General features: G+C 42.3%; 2 protein-coding genes across 8 annotated transcripts in view; both read right to left on the bottom strand.

The window, feature by feature from the left end:
- dmc1 (DNA meiotic recombinase 1) overlaps window positions 1-6279 on the bottom strand; it is a 46410-nt gene extending 40131 nt beyond the window's left edge. The window contains exons 1-3 of one of the 3 annotated variants that reach the window (XM_069907983.1): window positions 6161-6279; window positions 3118-3220; window positions 1467-1511 (exon numbers count right to left, since the gene is read on the bottom strand). In XM_069907983.1, coding sequence (XP_069764084.1) covers window positions 1467-1511; window positions 3118-3174 — 102 coding nt within the window. In that variant the 5' untranslated portion in view covers window positions 3175-3220; window positions 6161-6279. Of the gene's footprint in view, window positions 1-1466; window positions 1512-3117; window positions 3221-5573; window positions 5627-6004; window positions 6081-6160 lie in introns of those variants that run through there. The other 2 variants (XM_069907982.1, XM_069907981.1) reach the window with 2 other exon arrangements.
- A 6967-nt stretch (window positions 6280-13246) lies between these two features.
- Window positions 13247-14819, bottom strand: part of sun2 (Sad1 and UNC84 domain containing 2) — a 60982-nt gene continuing 59409 nt past the window's right edge. For all 5 annotated transcript variants that reach the window (XM_069908529.1, XM_069908532.1, XM_069908533.1 and 2 more), the window contains one exon: window positions 13247-13512. In XM_069908529.1, coding sequence (XP_069764630.1) covers window positions 13399-13512 — 114 coding nt within the window. In that variant the 3' untranslated portion in view covers window positions 13247-13398. The remainder of the gene's footprint in view (window positions 13513-14819) is intronic.

Here is a 14819-nt window from a genome sequence, read left to right as displayed (position 1 = left end):
ATGGCTCTTGCAAGACATGCCTACACTACATCTCCAAAGTAAAGGGCGTCAGAAGTGCCAGAAACAAAAGAATTTTTAAAAATCGTACCCTTGAACATGGGATCTTTGCCCTCATCTCCTTTTCACATACTGAAAAAAAAACCAAATTATTGGACCTCCCCTGTCTCCCACTTAAATTATACCTCTAACCACATGGCACAGGATGCTTTTAAATAGTAATATTGTTATAAAAATTCATTCAGCTTGGACCAGAAAAACACATCTGATGAACAACAAACTGTGATGTGAACAGTATTTTAAGATGAAGCTGCACTTCAATTGTATGATTTTAGTTTTGTGTTGCATTTAGTGCTCACAATACACTGGAGAAACTAATTCCAAATTGAGTGAACAGGTATGAGGAACACCTTTGCAGGGATGACTCTGAGCTTGCAGTTGCCTGCAATACACTAAGGTGCTGGAGAATCTCAGCAGGTCACGCAGCATCTATCGGAAGTAAAGGGTAACCAACGTTTTGGCCCTTGATCATTCATCAGGGGTATTGGACTTGACTTCAGCATCTGCAGACTCTCTTGTTTAACTCACCTGTCACTTTATTTCTCCATCCCACTCTCACTAAGGCAGCACTTCACTTGTGAATCTGCAGGGATCATCTGCTGTGTCCAGTGCTCCTGTTGTGGTCTCCTCTGGGTCGGAGGGACTAGATGCAGACTGGGAGATCACTTCGTTGAGCACCTTGGCTCTGCCTGCAGCAGTGGAATTGAGAAATGAAATCTCCCATTCCCTTGCCAACGTGACTGTTCATGGTCTCATGCACTGCAAGATTGAGACTACTTGCAAATTGGAGGTAACAACACCTTATATAGTGTCTGAGCACCCTCCAACCAGATGGCAATAACATTGACTTCTCTGGTTTCCATTTGCACCATAGCACACCCCCCCCCCCATTTTCCCTATGACTCCTTTCCCCCACCTCTGAATTCACAGAGCCACCCCCTTCCCCCATTAAATTCCCACTTTTCCTCTCTCCTTTCCTTCTATCCATATCCAATTAACCCCTTTGTCTGTTCTGTACTTCTTCCCCAGCCTTTTTCTTTCCTTCTCCTCATACCTTGAAGTAGGGCTCAGGCCTGAAAAGTCAGTTATATATCTTTATGATAAACTCCCGAGAAAGAAGAGGGGATGACATGCTTTCTTCATGATGACAACTCTGCTTTGTAACTTAAAACAAGTATGTTTTCTTTCTCAGTTCTGATTAAAGATCTTCAGCCTGAATTCTTCCTCTTTCCACAGATGCTGACTGCCTGGCTATATGTTTGAAGCATTTTATGTTTAATCTCTTCCGTATTTTTAAAGATGTTCCTAGATTATGACTCAATGTACGGAGAGAAAATTAGACAATTTACTTGCAAACAAAATGAAAGCCAGAAATCAGAGTTCAGATGGTCACAGTTTATTGTACTCACAATGCCGTGCTTCTGTAGGAGATCAATGTCCTGGAAGAATGATTCCTGAGGGAACAAAAGTCAAATCAGCAAAAGTTAATTCTTTTCATCAAACAGTACCATAGTTCTTATTAAGTTGCCTTTGATCATCATCTCAAACTCAGTGGGTCACAGGGCCTGCGTACATGCTGGATGACTATAAGATCCAGGAAGGAAATAAGCAGATCAAGTTTGTTTATTATCAGCTGACTGTACATAAGCAACCAGACTAAACAGTTTCTCCAGACTATAGGACACACACATAATGCTTTTCTCATACAGCACATAATAATCACATACGTACATAAAATAAATGTATAAATATTCTCAAATAACTTAATCGATTTCATTTAGAAGAGACCCAGGATACTCTTCATCAATCTCACAGCCTTCGGAAAGAAGCTAATTCCTAGCCTGCCGATGCTCCTGTACCTCCTTCTCTATGATAGCAGGCCAGATTCTGTGTGATAGATGATGGAGTTCCTCAATAATTCTTTGGGCCTTATTTAACCAACAGTCCCAGTGAAAGTCATTAATAGAGGAAAGGGAGACCCAGTGATCTTCTCAGCCTTTTTAATGATCCTCTGTATTGACTTCTGGTCCAATGCTTTGCAGCTATAATACCTCACAATGATGGAGCCAGACAAGACGCTCAACTGTGCTCCTGTAAAATGTTGTCAAGATGGGAGCCAGTAGCCTTGCCCTCCTCAACCTCCGCAGGAAGTGTAGGTGCTGCTGTGCCTTCCTGACTAACAAGGAGGTCCAGGATCAGAAACCTGCAAAATTGGTCTGGGTCAGGAGTTGCCATGCTGTGGGGCTGCAGTCAGCTGGGAAGTGAGGTAAATGTGGTTCCCCTTTCATTAAAGAGGGATGGGACATCAGCAACTAAATGATGAATGTTTGAGGTAGGAGCTGGCAGACTGAGAGATTGCAATAATCAGCAAGGGTTTGGGATGGCAGATCTGGGGGTCTGAGCAGCAGTCAAGGCTTGGAGACATGGATCATTGAATCATAGAAGAGAGCCCTTTCAGCTCATTTATCCATGAAGCTAATTTCATTTGGCCTGTATCCTCTTATACTTTTCTCACTTAAGTAACTGTCTGTGCTTTTAAAATGTTGAAATCCTAACTGTCTCTATCACCTCCTCTGTGAGTGGGAAGGGAAAGTTGAGAACCACTGCTCTAAACCCAAGTGTTACTTAAAATAACCAATGCTTCAGGCTTGTGCTGGTCTAGGACAAAGGATGAAATGAGCAAACATCAGAAGAAATAAAATCTCATATTCTTCAACATGTAGGCAACAGTTGATCATTCGTGAAGGCCAATGGCAATAATATTGCCTCAACTAAACCTAACAGTTGAAAAAGGGGACTGATTGGAAGTGTGCTCGATACCTCCTCCATAAATAGGTTTGTGCATATACACTTGATGCCCATGAGAAGCATGCAAAATTAGCAATTATAATACCAGTCAATGTGGAATACAGATAGCTACTGGCATTTTCCTTTTCAAGGTAAGCCTTAGTGCAAAAGTACATGGCAAAACAACACTTCCCAGATGCAGTGAATAACTTCCATTTAATAGGAGTAGACTTTTCCATGACATTTCAGATTCTATTTCCAATGCTACTGTACCTCTTCATCCTGGAAACCAATTTCCTCCTCCACCACCTGATCTTCCATGGCCTTCATGGTTACAAATAGCAGTTTTTGATATTTTAAAGATTCAAGTGTGTATCTAAAATCACAAGAGAAGAAAAATGATGGAAATATTGAAAAAAACATCTCCATGGCCCTTTTCATGAGAGCAAGATTATCAGAGTAGTCCATGTGTAATGGAGGAATGAAAGAATGATAAATCTTGGTGCAAGGCACCTGATATCTTAAGGAAACCATGGGGGTGAGGACCTCCATAATTATCACTAATGAGGTAGTGTTGGGTGAACTAATGGGCTTAAAGGGAAACAAGTCCTCTAGTCCTCATGGAAGGCATCTCAGGATTCTGAAATAAACGATGTTATAGCCAAAGTGCCTGTGGTAATTTACAGAGTTCTCTTGACTCTGGGCAAGTCCCATCAGATTGGAAGTCAAAAGCCAGTTAGCTTAATGTCTGTGGTTGGCAAAATGCATGAAGACATCTCTAAAGAAAAGATAAAACACCTGCTTAGAAATTGTTGGTCGGGCAGATGCAGTATGGATTCAGGGGCAGATCATCTTTAACTAACTTGATGGAGATAAAGTGCATTGGATATCATTTGGATGCAGTATATTTTCCAGAGGTTTTCAATGAGGTGCTGCACAAAAAGACTTCTGGATGGTAAAATATTGGAATGAGGAATAGAAGGCCGAGAGTTGGGATGAATGGGTGTTTCCCTGGTTCACAATCAGTGGTAAGTGGGGTGCCACAGGGCTGGGGCTGTATCTGCTCATAACACAAAAATGATTTGGAGGAGGGGAACCAAGTGTACCATGCCTGTTTGCTGATGACCCTAACTTGAGTGGAAAAACAAACTGTGTTGGTCACTGGGAATCTACAAAGATAGGTAAAGTGAGTGGGCAAAGATCTGACAGATAGAAGTCTATGTTGGTAAATGCGAGGTCATCCACTTTAGAAAGAAAAATGGTGAGAAAATGCCCCTCGCTGCTGTTCAGGGACATGGGAGAACTTATGCGTGACTCGCAAAATGTTTACTGTGCACCAGGTAATCGATAATGCAAATGGAGTGCTAGTCTTCATTGCAAGATGGACTGAATTTAAGAGCAAGGAGATTCTACTGGAAATGCAAAGGATGCTAGGTAATTTACTAGAGAAACTCAGCAAGTTACGCTGCGTTCTTTATGAAGCAAAGATAAAGATGCCTGTAAATAACCAATGCTTCAGGCTTCAGCCCTTCATCAAGGTGTGAGCAAGGTGCCTGAATAAAATGGAGTGGGGAGGGGCAGGGTGAGGAGCACTGGCCCACATTAAGGAGGTCATAGGTGGATATGAGAAAAAAAGCTAGGGTGATAGAGTGAGGGATTGCTCTCTGAGTGGAGAGAGAAGGGAGTGGAGAGCTGGAGGAGACAGAGGGATGGGAAGAGAGGGAGACAGGAGAGTGGCCTAACAGAAAATGGAGAAGTCAACACCATCTGGTTGGAGAATGTCCAAATGGAGTTTTAGGTGTTGCTTCTCTCATTTGTGGGAGGCCTTGGTTTTGCAATGCATGAGGCCATGGACAGATATGTCTGCACGGGAATGGGGTGTGGAATTGCCGCTCAGCCAAACGACCTCCCAGTCTGCGCCCAGTCTCTCTGATGTAGCGAAGGCCACAATGGAAGAGCACTGGATGCAATAGATAAGGCTTGCAGAATAAAAAGCATTGATTCACTTAGTTAGGATTATCTGGGACCCTGAATGGTGGTGTGGATTAAAGTGTGGCCTTCATTAAGGTACCATACCTTGATGAAGGGCTCAAGCCCAGAACGTTGGTCAAGTATTGTTATCTTTGCTATATTACGAACACTGTGTGACCTGCTGAGTTTCTCCAGCATTGTGTTTTTACTTCAGACTTTCGTGTTTTACTTCCCAGCTGCTGAAGCAGTCAATTTTGTGGCATAATGACAACAAACAATTTGCTGCAACCTGCGGATGTAGATTACCAACTGGTTTACCACCGGAAAACAGGGAGGAAACAAAAGTGGCCCTTCTCAGGCAGGGGCTGAAGGGAATGGGGTCCAAGCACCTGGGTCATTTTGGCTGAGGAGACCAACCTGTCACTTTGCTGAAGATAATAACAAGGGATAGGGTTAAGGGAAGGGAGGGGGTCACCTGAGTGAGGGGAGAATTAGCGTGTCTCCATCCACCCCCCCTCCTCATCCTCCCTCTCCCCTCGCCCTCCTGTCCCTTCCCTCCCTGTACCCCTCCTGTCTCTCCCTCTGCTCTTCCTTCCTTCTATCCCTCTCCTCACCCTCCCTCTCCACCCTCACCCCCCTCCTGGCCCTCCCCTCCTCACCCTACTGTCCCTCCCCCTTCCTCCGCTGAGCCTCCCCGTCTGATCCACCCCCCTCCCAGAGAGGCCTCTCGCTCTTCGTCACGCCTCCCCACCCTCTACCTCTTCCGTCCCCCGCTATGGCGCCAGCGAGCCAAGCCCCCGTCACGTGACCACGATCGGCAGGCGGGAGTGTCGACGCGCGCCGCTGCTTTTGGGCGGGAGCGCGCGGGCGCGGATCTGCGCACCTGGAGCGACCACTGCAGCGCAGAGACCGGCCCATCAAGTCTGTGCTGAGCCATCATCCTGTACCCAGGGCAGCGCATCCACGTCCCTGTCCTCTCTCTCCCCCCACTCGCTGTGAGAAGGAGGTGCCCCCGAAACCTTTCACCCTTAGCCCGTATCCCCTGGGCGGTTCCGCGCCCACCCTGGGCGGGAAAGGTTTCCCTACAGGGTTAGAGACTGGGGCTTGAATGTGACCCCTCTAACCTGCGGCTAGAAAGAGTGCAGAGAAGAGTCACACCATACCTGTAATTTCCCACATTTGGACTCACCAATGTCTTATACAAGTTCACCAGAACGCCTCTATTCAGTGGAGTACCTGGGTCAAATGGTGCACTCGGGCTGTCACGGACATTACGCCACCATCGGTGCCACTGCCACCTGGTATATCACGGTGCATTCATGTATTACAAGGCTGTGTTTCTTACTTGCCAATCTTGCGGGGCAGTCAGGCATGACTGGGGTGGGGTGTCGGCAGGGCAGGCAGCCAGCGAGGCAGTCGGGGCGACTGAGGCGGGCTGTCAGCCAGGCAGCAACCGGGTGGGCTGTCAGCGGGCGGCCAGGACAAGCCCCGCCAGCCGCTCGGTCTTTGGCACCTCATCAGGTCGTCAGCACCAGCGACTCAATGTGAGACCAATAGGTAAAATGGCCTTCTTCCCTACCCATAATTCTCCACACAGCTGAAACCACTCTGTTTCTCTTGTTGCCACTGGCAAGGAGACCAGGCGTAGATTGGGCCTCCAACATGATGCATGTGTCGTGACAGAACAGGGTTAATACATATTTTGTAACAACGTTCAAGTGGGATGATGTCAATGTTAAGTGGATAAATCAGGCCTTGGTAAAATATATCCTGGGATATTAAAAATGAGGGAAAAATTATAGACAAAATACAATCTGGCTATAGGATTAGTGCCAGAAAAGTTTATTATCATCTGATTCCACAAGTACAACCCGACTCCACGGAGCAAAACACACACAAACAATACATTTGCAGGACAAGAATGCAAATAGACAAATAAATTTTGTTTCATGAATATGAGAGTCTCGGATGGTTAGTGTGAGCAGTTCCTTTGGTTGTTCAGGATTCTCACTGCCCGTGGGAAGAAGCTGTTCCTCAGCCTGGTGGTGCTGGCTCTGATCCTCCTGTATCTCTTCCCCGATGGGAGTAGCTGTAAGATGCTGTGTGCGGGGTGGAAGATTTTACGCACCCTTATTGGACAATGATCCTGGTAGATCACGTCGATGGTGTTGGGGGGGGGGGGGGGGGGAAAGACTCCAGTGATCCTCTCTGCCACACTTATGGTCTTGTTGATTGATCTCCGATCCATCTTCCCACAACAGCCATACCAGTGTGATACAGCTGGTCACTCTCAATGGAGCTCCTGTACGTTGACATGATGATGGATGGTAGCCTTGCCCGTTTCAGTCTTCTCGGGAAGTGCAGTCACTGTGGTGCCTTCCTGACAATTGATATGTGTGTCCACGATAGGTCACTAGTTAAATGGACTTCAAAGAACTTGATGCTCTCCACTACAGAGTATTTGATGTTGTTCTGGTGCTCCTGAACTCCACGATCATCTCCTTTGATTCATCCACATTAAGGCCCAGGCTGACTCAGAAGATTAGATAATTATTAATATTGTACCATTGTTTGCAAAGGAAATGATAACCACAGACCAGTTTAATTTTGGTGAAGAATACATTCATTCTGAGGGACAATGCATCTCAATTTATGAAGCACCGATAAATCTGGAACAGTACAATCTAGCTGACTGATACAATGGTGAGCAGGGAATTTTTTTTTTTAACTCACAGAAGCTCGAGTAAACTGTTGCCAACGAGGCCTGAGTCATTTGCTATCAATATTGCCAGTAGCCATCCCAAAGAGGGAAATCTACTCCTCAAGTCAGAATAAGAAACTAACGTGATTTTTTTTTGCTGCCTTCAAGACATTTCTAACAACTGTAGGCAAGCTTAATTGGATCAAATTTTTTTGTTCAATTTTAGATATTTCAAAGTACATCACACCTTTTCAATGCAGTTGAAGCTTTATTTTTAGGCAGTGCAAATAACGAAACATTGGTAAATCAGAGAGAAGCATAAAAATTCCAGAATCCTTAAGTGTAGAAAATACTTGCATTGGTCAAGTAATTATGACATGCTGGAATTGACAATTTATAACAGATACAAAAACATGGACTGTATATTTGATTTTTTTCTTCTAAAATCGCAAACAATATTCACTAAAGTGTAATAGAGACATGTTTTTAAAGAACCTAGGACAAATACTGCTACTTTTGCATTTCAATTCAAAGCTTTTTTAGGAACATTATCCTTATTTACATTATTAATTAAACCATTGTTTTAATCACAAATGCACTATGTCAAACATTTCATGAAATCAGTGGAGCAAGAAACCATATTAGGGGAGAAATGTAATGTATAGCTCTTCCACTGTGTGGTTTTCACATTTATATTCTGGTTAAAACCCACCGTATGGCAGTGTGGATGGATAATCTACTTCAACTGTTGCATCTTTTGGTTAAAAATCAGATCAATTTTAACAGCCTTTTTATCTCCATATATTTATATAGATGGTAGCCCTGTATCAATAAGTTAATACCTACATGCAATCATTATATAAAAAAAACATTAGCTGGCAATAATTTAACTTCATTTTGCTGGTTCTCTTTGAATCATTGTGACAAATCCATTAACATCTTAAAGGTGCTTATGAGCAGTGCAATAGCGTAGTGCAAACATTCCTCATGACACATGTATCAGGTTCATAGTTAATACTGCAAGTTTGAGAGCTAAAGTACTAGTCCCTGGGCAATAAGCATTGGTTTTATGACATTTTTCCAAATTAACACCAACTACAAGGACAAAACTATGGGGTGGGGGTGGGAGGAAATTAGAACATTTTAATCTCATCTAGTCGACGCTAATGCAAATGGGGTACATTTACACTGTAAAAACAAACTATGGCAATACAGTAAATACGGGTAGGGAACTTTCCAGATTTGTGCCTGCAGCCCTTTTAATTACCTTGCATCAGATTCTTTCTCGGCATTTGCATTCATCTCTAGCGTCAAGAAAAAAAAATCTTGACTTTATGAAAAAAAAAAAGCACAAAATATTAAATCAGGAAACGTAACACTGCTTCATCCATTTTGGACCAGCTATATAATGCAATGTTGGATGTACATTAAAGCCTGTGCGATACAGCTACCAATGAGCACAAATTGACCTCCAAAAGGCTTCAATTTTACACACTAGCCTTTGGAAACTCAGATCGTCATTAGTGCAACAGACTGGCGATTTAGAAGTTGTGCATGATACAATTCCTGTCCAGATCTTGAGGTTTAAATCCAGTCCATGATGCATATAGTACCCTGGTGCATCAACTCATCCTGTATATAGATTTATTCAAGCTTCATTACTTGGTGCCAAACTCATTAACCATTACAAAGGTAATTTTGATAATTTGAAGGAGACGTGTACTGTAGAATATACAAATTCAACAGGCTTTTGATGCAGGATAAGGAGAGCTGCGCAAATGTAATGGAACTTTCCCAGAGATGATATTTACAAAATCATTGATAGAGCAGAGTAACTCGTTTCTTGGTTGTCTAGCAATATGTAAAATGGGGAAAGGACTAAATGTAGACAGAGGATATGGGCTTACCAGGATCAATGACTCTTACTGGTAGGTTAGGGTCAGTGTTGAGGAAAGCAAATCGATAATAGTACAAAGTGGCTAGTTGGGTAGCTCAACACCTGTGTCTTTATTGGTTGGAAAGCAAACCAAGGAAAACTGTTTCAATGTGGTTCTTTGGATATGAAATGGCAGTGGCATGTTGGATGAGACTTTTACTGTGGATAGTAACTGCTTGTGCGTTTAGCCTTCCCCGAAGCCTTTGATTGGTTCCTTAAGGAGACATTCTACAGTGTGATGTACCTGTTTAGCAATGTACTACCCCTTCTCTCTGATCCATACGTAACATTGAATCTACGAAGCACTTTGCATCCATGAACAAAATCACATGGGCAAACAAATCAAGAACGGTTGGTAACATCCAATAAAATAAAAAGGATGGAAAAATAAATTCCAACTAGAGCCTGATGTAGCTAGTCAGAAATCCCATATCTCCAACTGTTAAGTAGCTGCTGTTAATTAAAAGAGAATTTCTGGTTCATTCTGAACCCTTATTTTGCACTGAATGTATAGCAGCGGGTGCTAAATGAAGGCCTTGTTGTTTGCTGCAGTTATGTAGTTTGGGGTTTGGTGATCTTGTACTAAACCTTGCAGTCAGCCTTTTGAACAATGGTACAGTAATATCATTCTAATGAACTGCTAAATATGTGAAGAAAAAACAATCAAATAAAGTTAGATGGTGCGTGCTTATCTAGTACACGAGCACATCCACCATTGATCACATTCAAGGACAGGAGGGAGAGTGCACATCAGATGAACAGAATAACATTCACTTAAATAAAAACTCAATGCTGGAGAAACTCAGCAGGTCAAACAACAGACTTGATATCATAGAGATACATCACTGACGTCTTGGGCTTTAATCTTTCATCAAGGTATGAGCAAAATGTAGACAGGCCCCTGAATAAAATGGTGGGGGGTGTGGAGGAGCACAGGCCCACAGTTAACAGGTAGATAAGGGAGGGAGGGCACAACAGCAAACAGGGAGGAAAGGAGATAGAGGGATAGGGAAGAGAGGGAGAACGTGGTCCAGCAGAAATGGGTAATGTTAATGCCATCCAGTTGAAGAGCTCCCAGATGGAATATTAGGTGTTGTTCCTCCAATTTATGGGCAATCTTGGTTTGGCAGTTCATGAGACCATGGACGGACATGTTGCTGCAGGAGTGGGACGCAGAATCGAAATGGTTGGCTTCTGGGAGATCCCTATCGATGATGCAGACAAAGCAAAGGTACTTAGTGAAGCAATCTCCCAATTTGCATTTAGTTTATCTGGTTTAAAGAAGGCCAGAACAGGAGCACAGAATACAGTAGATGACTCGTACAGATTAACAAATGTTGTTTCACTTGGAAGGACTGTTTGGGGCCCCGAATAGTGGTGAGAGAGGTGGTGTGGGCGCAAGTGTGGCATTTCCTGTAGTCACAGGGGAAGGTGGCAAGGGACCGATTAAATGAGAAGAGATGAATGGACGAGGGAGTCATGGAGGGAGCGGTCCCTACGGAAGATGGAGAGGGGAGGATGTGTCTGGTGATAGGATGATGTTGGATGCAGAGACAGGTGGTGTGGTAGGCGAGGACAATGGGAAACCTTTTTGTTTCATCTGGGGGCAGAGGAGCTAGGGCAGATGTGCAGAAAATGGAGATATGGGTAAGGGTCAAATTGATGCTGATAGAGGGGAAGCCATGTTTTTTGAAGAATTAACACTCACCTAATTGGATTTAAACTTGCAGTTATCAAAAGGTTACAGACACTAAAATTATTTAAGGTGCAGAAACATCTAGCTCTTAACATACTACAAATCATACAAATGAATTAGATAGAATTTGGATAGGCCACCTAGCTTCTGAAACCTGCTCCACAATTTAACAAGATGACAGCTGATCTAACATTAACCTCAGCTCCACATCCTCATCTACCTACAGTAACCCTGGTTGCCAAGATTTTGTCCACCTCTGCCTTTAAAAAAAAATTCAAAGACACCATTTCCACCAACTTACACATTCATTGCCTCCACCACCAACACACAGTGGCTGCAGTCTGTACAACTACATGACATGCTGCAGTTACTCCGAAAGCACCTCTACCACCAAGGATAAGGACCGGAGGTATCTGTGAACACCACCCCTCCAAATAGAACACCATTCTATATGTAGGGTAATTGGGATGCACATAAATTCTAGTTGTGCCAAAGAGAAAGAGGAATAAATACGAGAGACAAAAGATAACATTTCCTTACATCCTTACCCTGACCAACATTGGCAGTGAGGACAGGTCACGTCAGTAGAGAGCGCACTTACTGCACGTTTTTTTGAGCAGATAAAAATAGAATACTGGAAATTCAGTAGGTCATGCAAAAACAGCTAACATTTCAGAAGATCTCTGGGAAAAGTTAATTGATCCAAAGTTCCCACTTGGCCTGCTTGGTATTTACAGTGTTTGGATTTTTTTTAAAGCTTTTCCTTTGGAACCAATTAAAAATAATACATGACCAGGAACCCTCAAATACTGTGGCAGTGTTTCTGCTAAGTTACCAGTTGGGCAATTAGAATTTTGCAGTGAACACAGGACTTGCCTTAAATCCACATCCCGAGAAATCCATACATTAATAAAAACTGGGTGTCTCGATTGGTAATTTGTCACAGGCTCCATCTGGAAAGTAACCATAAAAGCATGTGACCAGAAAAGACGTCCACCAGTCCAAATGAGGGTACTGATTAAAACAACCAACGAATGGGCAATAGCTGATCAGCTTTGTGAACGTACATGGACAAAAGCAATGTAGATTTTGGCTTGCCCAAGGCCATCTGACTGGTAGGAATTAGAATTCTCCAAGATACCTGAAATTCCTGGGAATATTAGAATTCTTTTCTATTCCACGCTAACCTATGCATCTGTGCTGGCAACTTGCATAATTCTCTTCTTAATGTTCTACAAGTTGGAGTGGATTTATATCAATGATTAGTAACCCATTTAATGGGAGTGCAATTGGACACTTGATGAGAACAAATGTTCCAAGAATATTCCTGCACTAAAATGTTCCAAGAATATTCCTGCACTCACCTATCCTTTGACTGGAATGTGTGGGCATACTACAGTAGAGGTCCAGAAATCCAGATCACCAGAGAAACCAGACTTTTTGAAAACTCTAACTTTTTAAATTTAGTGGGCTTTTATGTGCATGTGTGCTGAAACACCACAGGTGCACAGAAGTATCAAGCAACACTTGTTGACTTTATTTTTCTTTAAAACTACTTGTCTTGATATCCAGTACTACTATAACCTGCTGTATTTCCCTATGAATAAATTATCAACATTTACCTGTTCATCTCTTCTTCATTCCTCCTTAAATTTGAGTTTTAAAAGTACTGCCTGAGAATCTGGAAAATCCCAAAATCTGGATCGACCCTATCTCCGAGCAATCTGACTTCTACTGTATTGGAATTGATAACCATTCACAGACAAATACAAATGTTTTCTAATATTTGCAAACTTCATACTTATAATTGGAGTTAAATCTTACAAGAGGAAACATCTGGATGCCTAAAAAATATACTTCATTTGCCGGTGAGTTCTTGTTGCCAGAAGACAGGAAATCAACATGGAATTATTTGCCGGTCCAGTATACTAAAAAAAAATTAACCCCAAGATCCTTAATGAAAATAAGTGCTCAAACTGGGATAGCCAGATGGACATTAAATCTGAAGGGTGAATTGAGGCATCTAATTGATTTCTTCCAAATTATTCATATTTGCAATCTTGAAATTGAGAGTTTCTTTTTCAATACTTCTAATTCCTTCCTGAAAATTGGTTTTGTTTTTATTTATTTGTAATAAGCAACAGAGCAAATTTTGGGCAGCAAATAGAAGAGTCGCCAGGACTGTGGAGAGAGTAAAACCTGGCCAGGTCCTCGTAGGGCTGTAGAATCCAGGTGAGCGGACTCCTGGAATTACATCACGGGTTCTCCATGGACACGGAACCGGTAGAGACAGGTGTATTCCGGATGACCCCAGTTACTGTTCACCCTCAGTTCAATGACTTGATATACTGCTGGATCTTTATTCTACAGCCAAAAAAACAAGCAAAAGACAATGTTAGATCAGGGAACATGTGATTCATTGCAAAGATAGTGTAAGGTAGCAGAGGGGCTTTGGTACAGATCAACTTGTATGTTACATAATTTGAGTACATTTTCTGTGCTTCTGCTCTGTTCATCTTATTCAATAACATCACACCGAGAATAAGAATTGTGCGTATAAAGTAGTACTAGATGTTTCAGGGGTGAGAAGATAAAATGGATTTCAAATTATAACAGGAAACATTGGGAGAAGCCAATGTAGCATCAGGTGAGGAGGGGCCATGCTCACACAGGCCTGCTTGGAGACAACTGATGGATCTTGATTAACTGGCTATACAAAGTAAACCTGTATTCTGGTTGGATTGAGAGAGTTTGCAGTTGGTATTTGCTTCAAGTAGATTAGCCACAAACCCTGATCTCCTTCCTGTTCCCCTTTGCATCATAAAATAAATTCATCTCTCACTAACCCCCACTTTGCAATGAAAAGTCAACTTTAAATGTTTCCCTCTTCACACATGCTGCCTGATTTAATGATGAACACTTGTATATGGTTATTGATATGATTCATGGTCCAATAAATTTAAAAAAATTAAAAAAGACAAATGCTGCCTGATTTGCTGAGTATTTCAGCATTATTAATCACTTTTCTGTTCATTTAACTTGTTATTCCAGACATTTACATCGCACTCCTGACATCTTTGCTATAAACAAGTGAAGCTATGTGGATGGAAACTTCCTACCACTGTTCCATCTGATGTATTAAACCCCAAGGTCTCGAGCATTATTGACAGGGACTACATATCTATGAGAGGGGACAGGATGCCATGAACTGTAAGCAAGATCGAGAAAGTAAGTTCTGAAGGAATCCACAAGCAAGCTTAGTGCATCCAAGGTCTTGGCTGCTCATTGGGTTAATAGCGTATCAGTGGATTAGACACCAGATTATTTGGGATTAGGCCTTGAACAAATGGCAGTTACCTTAGTTACAGCAGTGTATTGTGAAGGTAGAAGGAAATAGTGGAAAACTATAGATCCAGAGAAAAGGAGCTCAGAGTAATTAGGATGAGTAAAGCAAAAAGCATTCGGAAAAATAAAGGTGACTCAAAAGTGATAAATCCCTATGATTGGATTACCTTCATCCTCAGATTTTAAAAGAGGATTCAAACTTCCATAAATTGCAGAAGATTTCCCAAATATTAGAAGATAGCTAATATACCTCCAGTTAGGAAGAGGGAATGAAACATTGGGAAGAAATTACACATCAATCTGACTTTTAGGAACCAGTTATGGAA

The sequence above is a fragment of the Narcine bancroftii genome, chromosome 13, assembly GCF_036971445.1.
Source record: "Narcine bancroftii isolate sNarBan1 chromosome 13, sNarBan1.hap1, whole genome shotgun sequence".
NCBI classification, from domain to species: Eukaryota; Metazoa; Chordata; class Chondrichthyes; order Torpediniformes; family Narcinidae; genus Narcine; species Narcine bancroftii.
This window is presented reverse-complemented; position numbering and strand designations above follow the sequence as displayed.